This window comes from Lepus europaeus, chromosome 12 (assembly GCF_033115175.1).
Source record: "Lepus europaeus isolate LE1 chromosome 12, mLepTim1.pri, whole genome shotgun sequence".
Taxonomy (NCBI): Eukaryota; Metazoa; Chordata; class Mammalia; order Lagomorpha; family Leporidae; genus Lepus; species Lepus europaeus.
Window position 1 is genome coordinate 32165815 of NC_084838.1, and position 14573 is coordinate 32180387.

General features: G+C 42.7%; 3 protein-coding genes across 3 annotated transcripts in view; all 3 read left to right on the forward strand.

Moving 5' to 3' along the window:
* ALDOB (aldolase, fructose-bisphosphate B) overlaps positions 1-14573 on the forward strand; it is a 473832-nt gene that overhangs the window by 276727 nt on the left and 182532 nt on the right. The window lies entirely within an intron of this gene.
* The window catches only part of GRIN3A (glutamate ionotropic receptor NMDA type subunit 3A), a 211821-nt gene that overhangs the window by 170275 nt on the left and 26973 nt on the right, over positions 1-14573 (forward strand). The window lies entirely within an intron of this gene.
* PPP3R2 (protein phosphatase 3 regulatory subunit B, beta) lies at positions 13039-13574 on the forward strand. The gene has a single exon (XM_062206952.1). It carries the CDS (start codon positions 13039-13041, stop codon positions 13549-13551), a length of 513 nt encoding a protein of 170 aa, XP_062062936.1. The 3' UTR covers positions 13552-13574.

Below are 14573 nucleotides of genomic sequence, written 5' to 3' on the forward strand. Positions count from 1 at the left end.
CCTCTCTCAACAGCTGCTCTTGACCCTTGAGGAAGACATTCCTCAGTTATTTCTGACCTTACATCCCATTCTGCTAGGTACAGTTCCCATCTGTGTATGTTGCCACAGAGCAACTCATGCCCTCTTTCACTTTGGACAATGAAATCCTAGTTTGGATAATGAATCATGTGGTCACTTGTTACTGAAACAGGAATGATGTTTTTCCCCCCATTTCTATGAGCTGGGCATTAATATTGAGCCCCCTGTGAGATCCTGATCTATTTACCTCTCATTCCCTTGCAACACCAGAGCTGTCTAGCTGCAGTTTCTCTGGAGGATAAACTCATTCTTTTTTCATTCCAGGGCTTTATCTGGTCCCCAGAGTCACCTAGGAAATTGCAGGTCCAATTCTGCAGACAGACTCTGGCAATTTTCAGAGAGGAATTTGAAATTGACCTCACATGTTTCCCCACAATCCTCCTAGCACAACTGTGTTTCCACCACAGAGGGCTCATTGTCGATCGAGTCCACTATGGAAAACATATGGAAGGGTATAAATTCCCCTTTCTTTCCTTTGACTCAGCAAAAAGACATAATTTTTTTTCAAGTCCTTGAATGAATTTAAGAGCTCCAAGGCAATAATTTTATGAAATCTTTTATTTGCAAACCAGGAAAAGAAGGCAGCAGATCACAGTTCAGCAAGTTCTCAAAATTCTTCAAGGGATTATTAAGATAAAGGACGATACCTCTTTTGCAAGTCTCCTTAAAATAATGGGTTGGACAACACACTTTTTCACAAAGAGGGAGCACTCCAGAAGGAAAAGGAAGCTGTGGCCTCAGCAGGGATCAGCCAGCATACTGAAACAGGGGGCGGTGTTATATATATATATATATATATATATATATATATATATATATGGCCATTGTTTGATGCAACAGTTAGGCTGCCATTTGGAACACCTGCATCCCATACCAGAGTGTCTGGTTCTAACCCAGGCTACTACACTTCAGATCTAGCTTCCTGCTAATGGGTACCCTGGGAGGTAATAGACAATGACTCTGGTACTTGGGTCCTACCATCTACACGGGTTAAGTTCAAGGATCCTGACTTTGGCTTTAGCAGTCATGACTGCTCACCATCTGGGGAAAGAGAAGCAACTCGAAGATCTCTCTCTTTCTCTCTTTCAAGTAAAAATGAATGAAATAAAGTAATTTTAAAATGGAAACTATTTGGAAAAGAATAAACCAACAAAGACAGTACAGTCCTGCAGGGTAGGTGAAGGGAAAGAGCCATTACCATGTCTGGGCTAGAGGGGAAAAATGGAGAGCCATTCCTAGATTCCAGGAGGTACAGGAGAGGGTTTTCTAAGAACCATGGCCATTTGGGTAGGAGCACAGTCATCCCCCCATGACCTGATTGGAAAAGAGTCAGGAATTCAGTCTCCTCTTACCTTGCCATCTTTTACCACTGCTTTAAGTCAAGGGAGACTGTTGATGTGGCCCATAGAAGTCATTTCCTAGAGTACAAAGCAGGAGGAAGAAAGGTGGAGGTTGGACCTGGAAAAGCAGATGAAGGGAGAGAGGGGCTAGCCGTAGGACAGTGTTGCAGCCTGGCACTCAGAGAATATGCAGCCTCTGCACCTCCAGACAGGGGTCCAGCCTGCAGGGAAAGAAATGGTGCCTAGCCCTGGTCAGGAAGCAAACAGCAGCACAACCAAGCCCTCTGGAATGACCCAGGTCCTGGGTGTCTGACTGCCCTGGCTCTAGCATTAATACTGCAGCTCCCTGTCCATGGAAAAATTCCTTAACCTTTCTGAGCTTAGTTTAATTCTGTGTGTGCTGTTACAAGGTTTTCTGACTGAATCCCTGATTTCCTTGTGTTGTTATTGAGAGTTGAGGGAAACAAAGAAACACTAAAACAAACATTGGGATGAAAGAAGTTCTGGCTCAGAAATCCAGAGGCCTTGGGTACAAAGAGTGGGGAAAGGAAAAGTATATTTTGAAACAGTCTAAAAGTAAATCATTAAAATTTTCAGTAATTTTCTTACCAATGAAAGTGCACCACAAGAAGCTTTGTCCCATTCCTGAATTTACTCCACACTCCATTCCTGACCACCAGCCCCAACCTGACTTTTTTTTTTTTTCTTTTTTTTTTTTTTTCCTTTTTTTTTTTTTTTTTTTTTTTATTTTTGACAGGCAGAGTGGACAGTGAGAGAGAGAGAGAGACAGAGAGAAAGGTCTTCCTTTGCCGTTGGTTCACCCTCTAATGGCCGCCGCGGTAGCGCGCTGCGGCCGGCGCACCGCGCTGTTCCGATGGCAGGAGCCAGGTGCTTCTCCTGGTCTCCCATGGGGTGCAGAGCCCAAACACTTGGGCCATCCTCCACTGCACTCCCTGGCCACAGCAGAGAGCTGGCCTGGAAGAGGGGCAACCGGGACAGGATCGGTGCCCCGACCGGGACTAGAACCCGGTGTGCCGGCGCCGCAAGGCGGAGGATTAGCCTGTTGAGCCACGGCGCCGGCCCAACCTGACTTTTAATCCATTCTTAACCCTCCTGTCCATGGACTCTTCCAGCCTTCAACTTCACCCCCTAAGGAATGAGCCACTGAAGAAGATGGAGTAAAGACATCTTTTACTCTCACTACAAAATAATCCTTTTAAATGTTTATTTATTTATGAGGTAGAGACATAGAGTTCCTGTCCACTGGTTCACTAGCCTGCAATTGCTGAGGCTAGGCCAAACTGAAGCTGGGATCCAGAAACTCAACCCAGGTCTCCCAGATGAGTGGCAGGACCCCAGTTGGTTGAGCATCACCCCTGCTCCCCAGAGTCTGCATTAGCATGAAGCAGGAGTCAGGAGCCAGAGCTCCATGTCAAACGTGGGCACTCCAAGAGGGGAACTGGGCATCTTCACCACTAGACCAAATGCCCACCCATTCAAGGCAATCTTAAAAGTGGAAGTTTAAAGGTAGAAATGCTGTGGTTCTCAAGCAGGTTGTTTGGAGAAGTCCTGATGCAGCAAGTTGGAAATACGACTCCTGGGACACAGAGGTCAATAAGCTGTCTGGCCTGCCATCTGCCTTCTTCATCCCTGACCACTGCCCCAGATTTAGTTCCCAAGGGCCACCCATGTGTGCACCTGATACATTAATATTTGTTTACTGAGAAAACTAGAGTTCTCTCATAGCAGATCCATTCTTCCCCCTGTTAACTGTTGGGAGGAACAAAGGAAAGAGTTACTCAACTATACATTGAAGGCCAAGCGGGATCACACAAGTCACATCAAGAAGTTTCCATATCCCATCAGTTTTCTGTCCAGCTTTTCTTTATTTTGCATTAAAAATCCAAAGAGCAGTGTGGGGAAGGGGTGAATTTTAATGAAGTCTTTTCTGCTCTTGACAGCTAGGTCACTTCTCAACACCCCTCTCCCATCTCCACCCCTTCCCCTTTCAATTTAAGATGTCACTGTCTGCTCTTCAACCTGATGAAAGTTATGGCGAGGCAAGGAGAGTTAATGACTGTAGCTTGCTTTAAATTGAAAACTCATGTATGTCGGGAGCCACCTTGACAGCTGAGTGCTTCCCTCAGAATAGCCTAAGTAAGTTTAATATATAAGCCAAGCATAAGGTCAGGTGGAACCTATCCAGGCATCAATTTCTGGAAATCTGAAAAAGCTCAAAGCTATTTGTGTATCCTTTAATGACGTGTGGAAGAATTGGACATGAAGAAAGGAAAGTTAATCTCAGCGAGGTTTCATGTTCCTTTACTCCCAAATTCATCAATTCATCCTCCATCATAAGCAAATATGTATTGAGTTCCTGGGTACCAGGTCATGTCCCAGGTGCAACTGATGCACAGATGAATACAGAGCTCCCCAGCAGGGAGATAAGGAACTCATGAATAAACTGGATTCCACAGGGGCAAAAGGAGAAGATACGAAGTAGAGTAGTGGCACCAACAAGGTCAGGGTTCATTCATGGAAGAGTAAGAAGGAATCACAGCAGGCTTTCTGGAGGAGGAAGAACCCTCCTGGCAAAGACATGAACAAGACACTGAGACAAGAAATTATTAGCAATGCAATTTGGCCCTGCCCTCCAAAAACACTGCACACAATCATGCGAAAAACGGACAGGACTCTATGCCCTATTAGTGGTGCCCACTCCCTCAAGGATTCTAAAGTTAAAGGTGACCACCTTCCCCAAGTAAACTGCATGCCTTTAACAAAAGGGGCAGGAACATTTTTTTCTGGTCTTCACATGGAAGGTAGTCTGGAATAACAAAGAATTTCAGTCTTGGAAGCAAATATTGCAGTTTGACTCCCAGCTCCTCCACTGTGTGCCAACCCAAGCCTTGCAACTTCTAAAACTTCAGCTCTCCCTGTCCCCAAAACCTGGGCATAATAATAGGGACGGCCTGAAAGTTTGAAATATATTTAATGAGGTAGTTTTAGAAAACAAACCTGGCTTAGTAAATGTCCAGTCCCCTTCCATGAGTGTAGAACAATGCATGCAGAAGAAAAAATATTTGGTGAATAATAAGGACACAAAAGAAATTACAGTTGGTGCACTTTCCTCTTAGACATATCTTGGACCCATCTCCAAAAAAAAAAAAAAAAAAAGAAAAGAAAAGAAAACAAGAGAATCTTCTCATTACAAGCATCTTGTAATTCTAGTATAAACATTCTTTTGCTTACTACTTACATGTTACAGAACTTAAGACTTTTTGATTGGAGGACTTGAGAAATGCTTGATTCTAGAATTTTCTACCTTGCAAAATGCTGGGTTAACTAGCATTTATTGTATTGTCTTTTCCTTCCAACCCAGCATCTAGGTTTGAGTGGGAAAACAGAAAACATGAAGATGGTTTATACAAATCATTAGGCTGCACTTAAAACAGGTCTTCATAGAAACAACAGCAATTGCTGTCTTTAAATGCAGTCAATGGCATTTTAAAGTCATGCTGCTATATAGGCAAGAGGGGACCTACAGTTCTTGTCTTGTTTTACCCTCACCTCATGTCACAAAGTTAGAGCTCCTTCTCTGTTCCCCACCAGTTTCTATAAGTGATGGTCATCTGAATTCTGATATAGGGAATGCTGATTCCAGCAAGTGTTCCTGTGCCCTTGTCAATAATAAGTAAGCAGCTCTCATGGAATAAGGGTCTCCTGTTTCACATACTAAAGATGCTTGGGCATAAATTACACCCAAGACCACATACTGTTAGTAGTTCTTCCTTTTCCCCTAGTTAAATTCAACAAACTCATGAATATTTATGGAATGCTATTTTCACTCTGCACTTAAAAGGTAGGAACAGTGTTCAAACTGATTAGAACTATTGTGAGAGACAGTCTTCCTTCCATTTTTTTAGACTGCCATGCACTGAAATCGGTGGGGGATTATGTGAAATGGGACTCCTCCCTGATCTCTGTTCCCCATGCACAGTTAGTTGCCTCCTGGCTCTGAAAATCCCAACTTGAAAAAAATCATGGAAATGTGTGAAGATTGCCATCTAGTGGCTATCTTGTGAAGTGTCGCAAAATAGCATAAAGCCCACCTTTTTTGTTCCTTACAAAACACATTAACCTAGTCTTAGGTATGAGAAATCGCCCTGACCTTTTCTCCAAGACTTCTGAGAACATGGCCCTCACCCGCATGCATCTGTGAGTTTGTTCAACTTCAGGATGTGTTGGATGAAAAGACAGCATCATGGGGGAGCCCTGGAGCCCTTATGGGGGTGCCCCTTTCATCACACAGTGAGGTGGCTGCATGCAACAGCTAAGCACAAGGCTGGCCAGTCAGGAAAAACAATGCATCCACATTTAGAATCTCGCCTTTCTCCATCATCTATCCAGCCAGCCAGCAAGACTTTGGGCCTACAGGTATGGGTTGAATTTTGTACCCCCAAAATATGCTGAGGTCCTGATGTCCTAATACTCACTACCTTGGAATGTGGTCTGGTTTAGAAGCAGAGTCAGTGCAGATGTGACTAGTTGAGATGTATCATACTGTAGTAAAGCGGGGCCAAAGCAACTATGATTGGTGTCCCACACATGGATGGAAGACCCAGGAAAGACACAAGGGAATGCCATGTGATGTGATGATAAAAGCGGAGATTGGGTTTGTGCAGTTACAAGCCAAGGGATGCCAAAGATCACCAGCAAACCACCAGGAGCTAGGAGGACACAAACAAAGTTCGCCCCACAGGTTTCAGAAGGAGCATTACCCTGCCAATGCTTGATTTCAGACTTCCAGCCTCCAGAACTGGGAGACAATAAGATTTCTGTTGTTTAAGCCACCCTGCTCTTAGGGTTCTGTGATAACAATGCTGGCAAATTAAAACACCTGGCCTTTCACTTTAGTCCTCTTCCATCCTAGCTCAGACTCATTTCCCAGACAGGTGTGTGGGCTGCAATTTTTTTCCCAGCTTCTCGCTTAGCTGTTAGTCTCTTGTCCTACTCAACTCACCCCTCACAATGCCAGACTAATCTTTCCAGAATATAAGTCTGAGTAGGACATTCTTCTGATTAAAACCTGTGCTTTCCCTACAAAATGGAAACCACGTGTGCTAGCCAGACACTGAGGACCCTTCTTGACCTGATTCACCCTGGTTCACCTCCTGATGCTTTGCTCAGGTACTTCAACTGCATTAAATGACTTGCAGTTAACCATACCTGCCCCCCTCTTACTTCAGTGACTATGGTACTTGTCCACTTGGTCTCCATCAGGATCAAACACTCCTTATAAAATAATAATAAAAGTCTTCCGCTAGTTATTCCCTGCAAGAAGTATCTGTGTAATTCTGAGTCCTTAAGCTCTTTGGCATTACCTCTCTGACAACATCTCTCATTTTCCTTTTGTGCGTTATAACTCATTAGAATTCTCTATCAGCGCGGTGCGCCGGCCGCAGCGCGCCAGCCGCGGCGGCCATTGGAGGGTGAACCAACGGCAAAAAGGAAGACCTTTCTCTCTGTCTCTCTCTCTCACTGTCCACTCTGCCTGTCAAAAAAAAACTAAAAAAAAAAAAAAAAAAGAATTCTCTAATGCCTCGATTCACTAAGCCAATAAGCTTTGTAGGAACCATTTCTGAATGCACTCAACATTTTATATGTTGAAACATGATTGATTAAATCTGCTCTGAAAGATAAAATTGACACTCTTCTCCAGTGACTGAAGAATGGTCAAAGTGTCACTCCATTCAGTCTAATGCCATGGTTTTGTCCCTTGACCTCTGCTCCAGCGACACTGGCCATATATTTCACTTACTTGTCTTGCTCCTCCTGCCCCAGTGCCTCTGCACATAGAGTTCTCTTTGCCTGGAACGTTCACCCCTGCTCAGGACATCTGGTTAACTTCTACTCCTTGAGATTTCAGCTCAATCATGACTTGCCCATAAAGGTTTTTCTGCAGCATGAACTCCCCATGTATTTCACATCTGTAACACTCAGTGCACTTGTGCTCCTTTCCACCTATAAACATGACAGTTTTCTCAAGAGCCATCTTCCCCATAAACTGTAACTTCTACAAGAATGTAGAGAAGAGAGAAAGTATCTCCTTAGGTCACTGTTATATCCCTCTCACACAGTAGATATTCAATAAATACTTGGAAAAAATAAAATATTGAGTATAGCTGAGTGTCTATATATGCAAATAGCCTGCTAGAATTTTTCAGGCAAGCCTAAAGCAGAAATTTGGAGGGCACTTCCAACAGTTAATGGAAATTGCATTAAAAGATAAGTTTACTTGTGTGCAAACAATTTTAAAGTACATGCATAGTACTTTTGTTTTTCACATTTGTAATACACATTTCCATTAATTTTTTGAAGATCCCTCACAATTATAACTTCTAATATATATGTACCGATTCTGTGCTTGGTATTGAACTTACCCCTCTATGTATCCTGTCTCATATTCATTTAATCCTGAAAATTATGCTATGGGTTAGCAATCATTGTCCTTGTTTTTCAGATGAGCAATAGTGACTCAGGTTAATAACTCTGCTTGAGGTTACAGAGCTTCTAAATAGCAAAATTTTGGCTTAAAACCACACATTCCAAAACTCATATTAAACACCACCTAAGAATTACAAAAGAAAGCCAAGCATATTATCCTTAATTCTGTTGAATATATATGACAAACATAAAGGACTGACTAAAGAATGTTACATACTTAAACCCTTACTATTTAGTGAACTATAGATTTCTCCATGGCAAAATTGTATTCCTCTAGGGACTGTGCCTTACCACACTACACCTGGCAAGGGGCCTGGTACATAAAGCTGCTCAATATATATTTTCTAAATGAATGTAAACTCAAAACAACATTTGTCATGTTGGACGAAGAGAAAACACATATATCCAGTGTCAGCTTTATACTTCATAGGGAGCAAATATGGAAGTTGAAAAGGGAAAAGAAAAGGAGACAGAGTATTAAATATATTGAGTACCTACTGTAAGTTGGCATTGTTTTAGTTTTTTTATGTTTTAGATGTTATCTCACATATAACTACAATTATATTGCACCATTATATTATTCCCACTTTGCAGATGAAAAATTTGATGCTCAGAAACAATTCAACTCAGGGTTATGGGGCTAAAGTCAACACACAGGTTTACTGTGGTGAATGGCAACCCCATGGAAGGGTGACAGCTCCCAGCTGTTAACCTTCTAGAGTAGCCACGTGACCTTGCTCAGAAATTCCTTCTCCCACCTGATTTGGAAGATGCAATCACATGAGCCACAGGTCTGATCAGCTGCATTTCTGTCAGTTTTGTCTTCCAGTGTCAGTTGTTTTTGCATATGACCATCTCGAGTTCTTTACCTGAAAACTTTTGGTGGGGGGGGAAATGTTTTTGCTGAAATCAAAGTGCCATCAGGTTCCTACTTCTTCCAAAACGATCTCCTAAATGACTTACTGTGTGGATGTCTTACATTCCACATCAGTCCACAGTGATAAATAGGAAGAGTGATAAATAGTGTTTTCCATGGAAATGACCAAGGATAATAGCCAGAGAAAATCAAAACTATGGTGTTGATTCCTACAATAATGCTGAAATATAAAGTTTATGAAATATAGAACGCTGGAGAACTCATATTGGCTAAAACCAGATTCAGCATAAGGTTACGTGCTCTACAACACAAGAGTAAGGAAATCCTGCTTGCACACTGAATTATTTCATTGAAGTGGTACCATCTTCCTGGTATGATATGTTCAGCCATTAAATTAATTACCTCCTGTGCAAGATTTCTCCTCTTACATAATGTTTCTGTATATACCACCTCATCTGGCTCGTGGTAACAATGTGCAATGGATAAAGCAGGTATAATTAGGACCAGCAGTCTATAGACAAGGATACTGAGGCTGGCAAAATCATGCCATCTTTAAGGACTCTCAGCTAATAAGGGCAGAGCTGGGATTGGAACCAGGCCTATTTAATTCCTTCATGCTCTCTGCTACTCCTTCAGGCCTCCTAATATCACTCTGACATAGAAGAATCCACTAAGAGTTTCCACACTGGTGGCTCTTTTCTCAATAGCGACCATCAAGGAGTCACTCAGGAGAAAACCAGTGAGAAACCCTTAGAGTGCCTGATGGGCCAGTGATGTCCATGACTGCATTCTTCAAGCCTAAGTCTGAAAACAGTTTTCAGAGTTCTGCATTGGAGGGGCCAAAGTCAGTGCTGGTGCAGTACTTACAGCAGTGTGGCCCACGGTGGCTGGCACACGGGGTGAATTTGTTCCATGGACAAACATATACTTGAGCTGCCAGGCATGCTTGCCTTAGGACTTCATCTCTGCAAGCAGGGAAAACAATTGCAAAATTAGTACTAACAGCAGTAAGGATAACGATTTATCATATTGGCTAGTGTCAGCTTTAATCCTTACAAAACTACCAAATATGTATCATTCACTCCACCTTCCAAATGGGAAAGCTAACATCAAGCAACTAATCCAAGATCTTACTGCTACTAAATTCGTATTTAAGATCTGATCCTGGATTGTCCTATTCTAAATTATTTCCACTCTATCATGCTTATTTTGAATCTAATTAATTCAGCCAGTCAGGAAACTTATCCACTGTCAGACATTTTAGCATTCAAATCTTTCTTTTCCTTTAAACTGCCTAGATATTTGTTTTACAGTAAAATAGACACATTGGCTATTGAGCACCTGAAATACTATGAGCCCTAACCTAGATGTACTGTAAATGTAAACTATATACCTAGCACAAAAATGCAAAATAACTCATAAATAAGTTCAGGGATTTATTACATGTTGAAACAATAACACTTGGAATATGCTGGGTTAAATATATAAAATAATACTTATAATTAAAAATTGATTGTATCTTTGCTTATTAATGTGGCTAGAAAATTGGACATTACACTTGTGCCTAATACTATATTTCATAATGAGAAAATATGTCATACTGCAAACCCAGAACTTGGTATTCTTTTATCATATATACTCTATTTAGTTTTATGTGCTTGCATAACAATATAACTAACATAATTTCATACAGTTACAGTACTTCCCCTTATCACTGATATTTGCCAGCCAATTATCTCCATTTTTTTATGCTAAACTAATTTCAAAATCTACCAGTATATGGCAATCAACAAATTTGTAAAACTTGGGGTAGTACCTTCAAATGAGATACTGATGCTATATACAAAAATATACAAAAAGGAATATTTTGGTAAATAAGATGAACCTGGGGGAAATGAATGGGGTAGTGGCTATAGCACATTTTGTGCCCTGTTCAGTTGGCCACATTGAGAGGAGGTCTTCAGACTAAATATTCCCTACCTCTCATGGAGGTAGTTTAATGCCCTTCTATTGTTCTGTCCAGCATCACTCCTTCTTAGGTACCTGTTCCTACCCAGCCAACTCACCATGCCAGCTCCAATTGTGAGGTCCAAGGAAAACCTTCTCTATGTTGCAGACCATATCTGATGGCTCAGAGTAGAAACCAGACCAAAATAAAATGCAGTTGGAGACTGTTCCTGGGATTAATGGACTTCTAACTAGAATAGGAAAATCTTCAGCCAGCCTTTGGGGGGAAAAAATGATAAAACCCTCAAGATCTCAGTTTGTAATTTGCCAGTGGCCATGTCCTCTGAAAAGGAGAAAGTGAAACAAACAAAAAAAAGGTAAGAGATGCAGAGGGGTCAATGATCAAGTCCTAGCCAGGCCAGTTTTGTGGGCATATGGCCCAAGCATTTACACAGGGTCCCATACTTGGCTTAATACTCTGCTTTGGCTATCTTAAAATTCTCAATAATTTTCAAAGGGCCCTATATTTTTATTCTGCACAGGTCCTGTAAATTATGTAACTGGTCCTGAGGTCTTGGTTTCAATTGTTCTTTAAACCCAAAGATCCTCACCCTTTCTAAGACTGGATGGTGCAGCTCTCCTTTCAATTATGTGAGATTCTTCCAACAAATTCTTTTTTATGCTAATCTTCTTAGGCATGAGTTCTCTTAATTGCAGCCAAGAAATCTGGACTAGTCTGTGCTCAAAGACAAAATATTTGGCCAACAATGCAACTCCAGAAGCTCCAAACCACCCCTGTGCCCCAGCAATGGAATCCTTTCCTTGCCCCTGAGACTTCTGACTTTTCAGAACTGTATCTCCCATCCTGGGTCTAGAAAGGGCTATGTGCTCTAGAAATGGCCAAGATTAGAATGGTTGATAACATTCAGACACTAGTCCTGATTTCAGGTATCTCATAATAGAATTTAAGGTGATCCCTTTAACATTGCAAATTCAATAAATTTGTACTGCATTCATCTCTCTGAGTAACTAGAAATAAAGCAAACAAGTAAGACAAAACGTTCTCAGTATAATATTCTGGTTTAGTTGACACTTCAGGTTTTATTTAATACCCATGAACAGCTTTTTAAAAAGTGGATTATCATTTGATTATAGAGGAAAATAAAAATTGCCATCCCAAGTGATAAGGTATCCATCCAGTGGCTCAGCTGTGCCAGTTTCAGCATGGTGATCTTGGGTTGAGCTTTTGGCTGAACTAAAGAACACAGAACATGCCAACAACACCTGTTTTAAAGGTAGGGTGTGTTTGTCCCATTCGATTTGATTTAATATCCTGAGGTTCCTCCAAGACCCTTTGAACCAGATTGCTTTTGAATTACATTCATTCCTTCTGTATTTAGAGAATTGATGTGTCCCTAAGGGAAGAAGAAATATCAAGAAGTTTTTAAGGTTAATTGTTAGCAAAAAGGACACATCCAGTTGAAGCAAAAGTGGGATGAGGAGTGGAATAGCATAGAAGCACTGTCTCTCAACCATGCAAAAGCTTTCTGTGTTCCCCAAAGTGCTCTGCAGGCACCAAACAGCAAAGATAACACGTGGGGCAAGAGATGATGGATTCAGAGTCAGCGGGTAAAAGAGCCTATTCTTGGTACCTGTGTCTTCTTGGAAAAGGATCTGAATTCAGCATTACGATAGTGGAATATATTTGTGCTTGCAGGTGATCCATGTAAGGAATTCTCTGTGACATCTGGGTGGTGCCTTACACATTTCCAGAGGGACACCCATCCGGGCTTCCCTTCCCAGAGAAGTAGGGGAAAAAAGTAAATAATATCAGCTTTTAGCGAGTCAGGCGGCCTGGGTTGCAGTTCTCTCCATCTCGGTTACTCAGTGTGCGTTTATGAAGCAACACTGTCAGGCACTGTGCTGCCCATACTGCGGTGACTTATACAGAAGCAGCCCCTTCCCCCTTGGGATTTACTTTCCCAGGGGAAAAGCGAGGGCTGGGGGAGGAAATGAGAAGATGAAACAGTTGGCAGGGCAATACGGTTTATAATGGAAACCTATGAGGGGTTTGTCCTTCTTCCTTCTTCCCTTCCTTGCGCCCCTTCCTCGCTGACCCCGCCCCTCCCATTCTGGTCTCCACGTGGATTCCAACCACCGCGGGGTGCCTCGCCAGCTCCCATTCCTATCCCCGCCCCCACCCCCACGTGGCTCAGGGGCTCAACCGTCTCAGCACAGCCCGCATCCCGCTGGGTCCTCCAGCCCTGCGAGCCGTTGCCCACAGACACAATGGGAAACGAGGCCAGCTACCCGGCAGAGATGTGCTCCCACTTTGACCATGATGAAATTAGAAGACTGGGCAAAAGGTTTAGGAAGCTGGACCTGGACAAGTCGGGCACTCTGAGCATAGAGGAGTTCATGTCCCTGCCCGAACTTCAGCAGAACCCGTTGGTGAAGCGAGTGATCGACATCTTCGACATGGACGGCAATGGAGAAGTGGACTTCAAGGAATTCATCTTGGGGACCTCTCAGTTCAGCGTCAAAGGAAACGAGGAGCAGAAGCTGAGGTTTGCTTTCAGCATCTACGACATGGATAAGGACGGCTACATTTCCAACGGCGAGCTCTTCCAGGTGCTGAAGATGATGGTGGGTAACAACCTCAGGGACTGGCAGTTGCAGCAGCTGGTTGACAAAACTATCATCATCCTGGACAAGGATGGCGATGGGAAAATATCCTTTGAGGAATTCAGCACTGTGGTTAGAGGCCTGGAGTTCCACAAGAAGTTGGTCGTCATTGTATGAGTCCTGGTTTTTTGTTTTTTAACAAGCACCACCTACCAACTTTTGCTTTCTTCTCTATCTCTTCCAAGATCTGCCCAAGATATCCAGAGCTCTCTCTGCCTCTGACTTACCAGGAAGCATTTGTCTTTGGGAAGCCACATTGTCTCACACAAGCTTCACCACCAATCCAGTGTTAATTCTTCTCTGAGTGAGTCAGGGAAGAGCAAACTAAAAGACTGTGGTGAGGAAAGAGAAGGAACTGGCTTTGATAAACACCTTTTTTGTTGTTATTTGTATTCAGAGACCAAACTATAAAGAGTAAAGAAGAACTTTAAAGGTTCAGAAACAAGAAAATATGTATCTTTGTCTTTATTTCTTATGAGGTGGTATATAGGAAGAAAATGTACAACTGGTGTGTGGGTGTTAGGTGAACCATTTCCATTTACTTGTGTTGTTCAACTGCTGTTTGACAGATTAACTTACTGTTATACAGCCGGTGCCATGGCTCACTAGGCTAATCCTCTGCCTCTGGCGCCGGCACTCCGGGTTCTAGTCCTCCTTGGGGCACCGGATTCTGTCCCGGTTGCTCCTCTTCCAGTCCAGCTCTCTGCTGTGGCCTGGGAGGGCAGTGGAGGATGGCCCAAGTGCTTAGGCCCTGCACCCACATGGGAGACCAGGAGGAAGCACCTGGCTCCTGGCTTCTGATCGGTGTAGTGCGCTGGCTGTAGCAGCCATTTCGGGGGGTGAACCAACAGAAGGAAGACCTTTGTCTCTCTCTCACTAACTCTGCCGGTTTAAAAAAAAAAAACTATTATAGCGACGGAGACAAGTACATTTTTCCTTGCTGATCATCTTTAATCACCTCTCTCTGGGCATCAAAAGACCATCTTCCCCCTTTTCAGACCCAGTCTTCTTAATGCATCCAAATATCCCTGAGCTTGTTTGGTGGTTGCCAGTCCCATCTAGTTCCTCCTGCCTCATCCTGAATAGGAATTAACCTCAGACCTCTGGTAAGAAATCATGACCCTGCACTAAGGACCCAG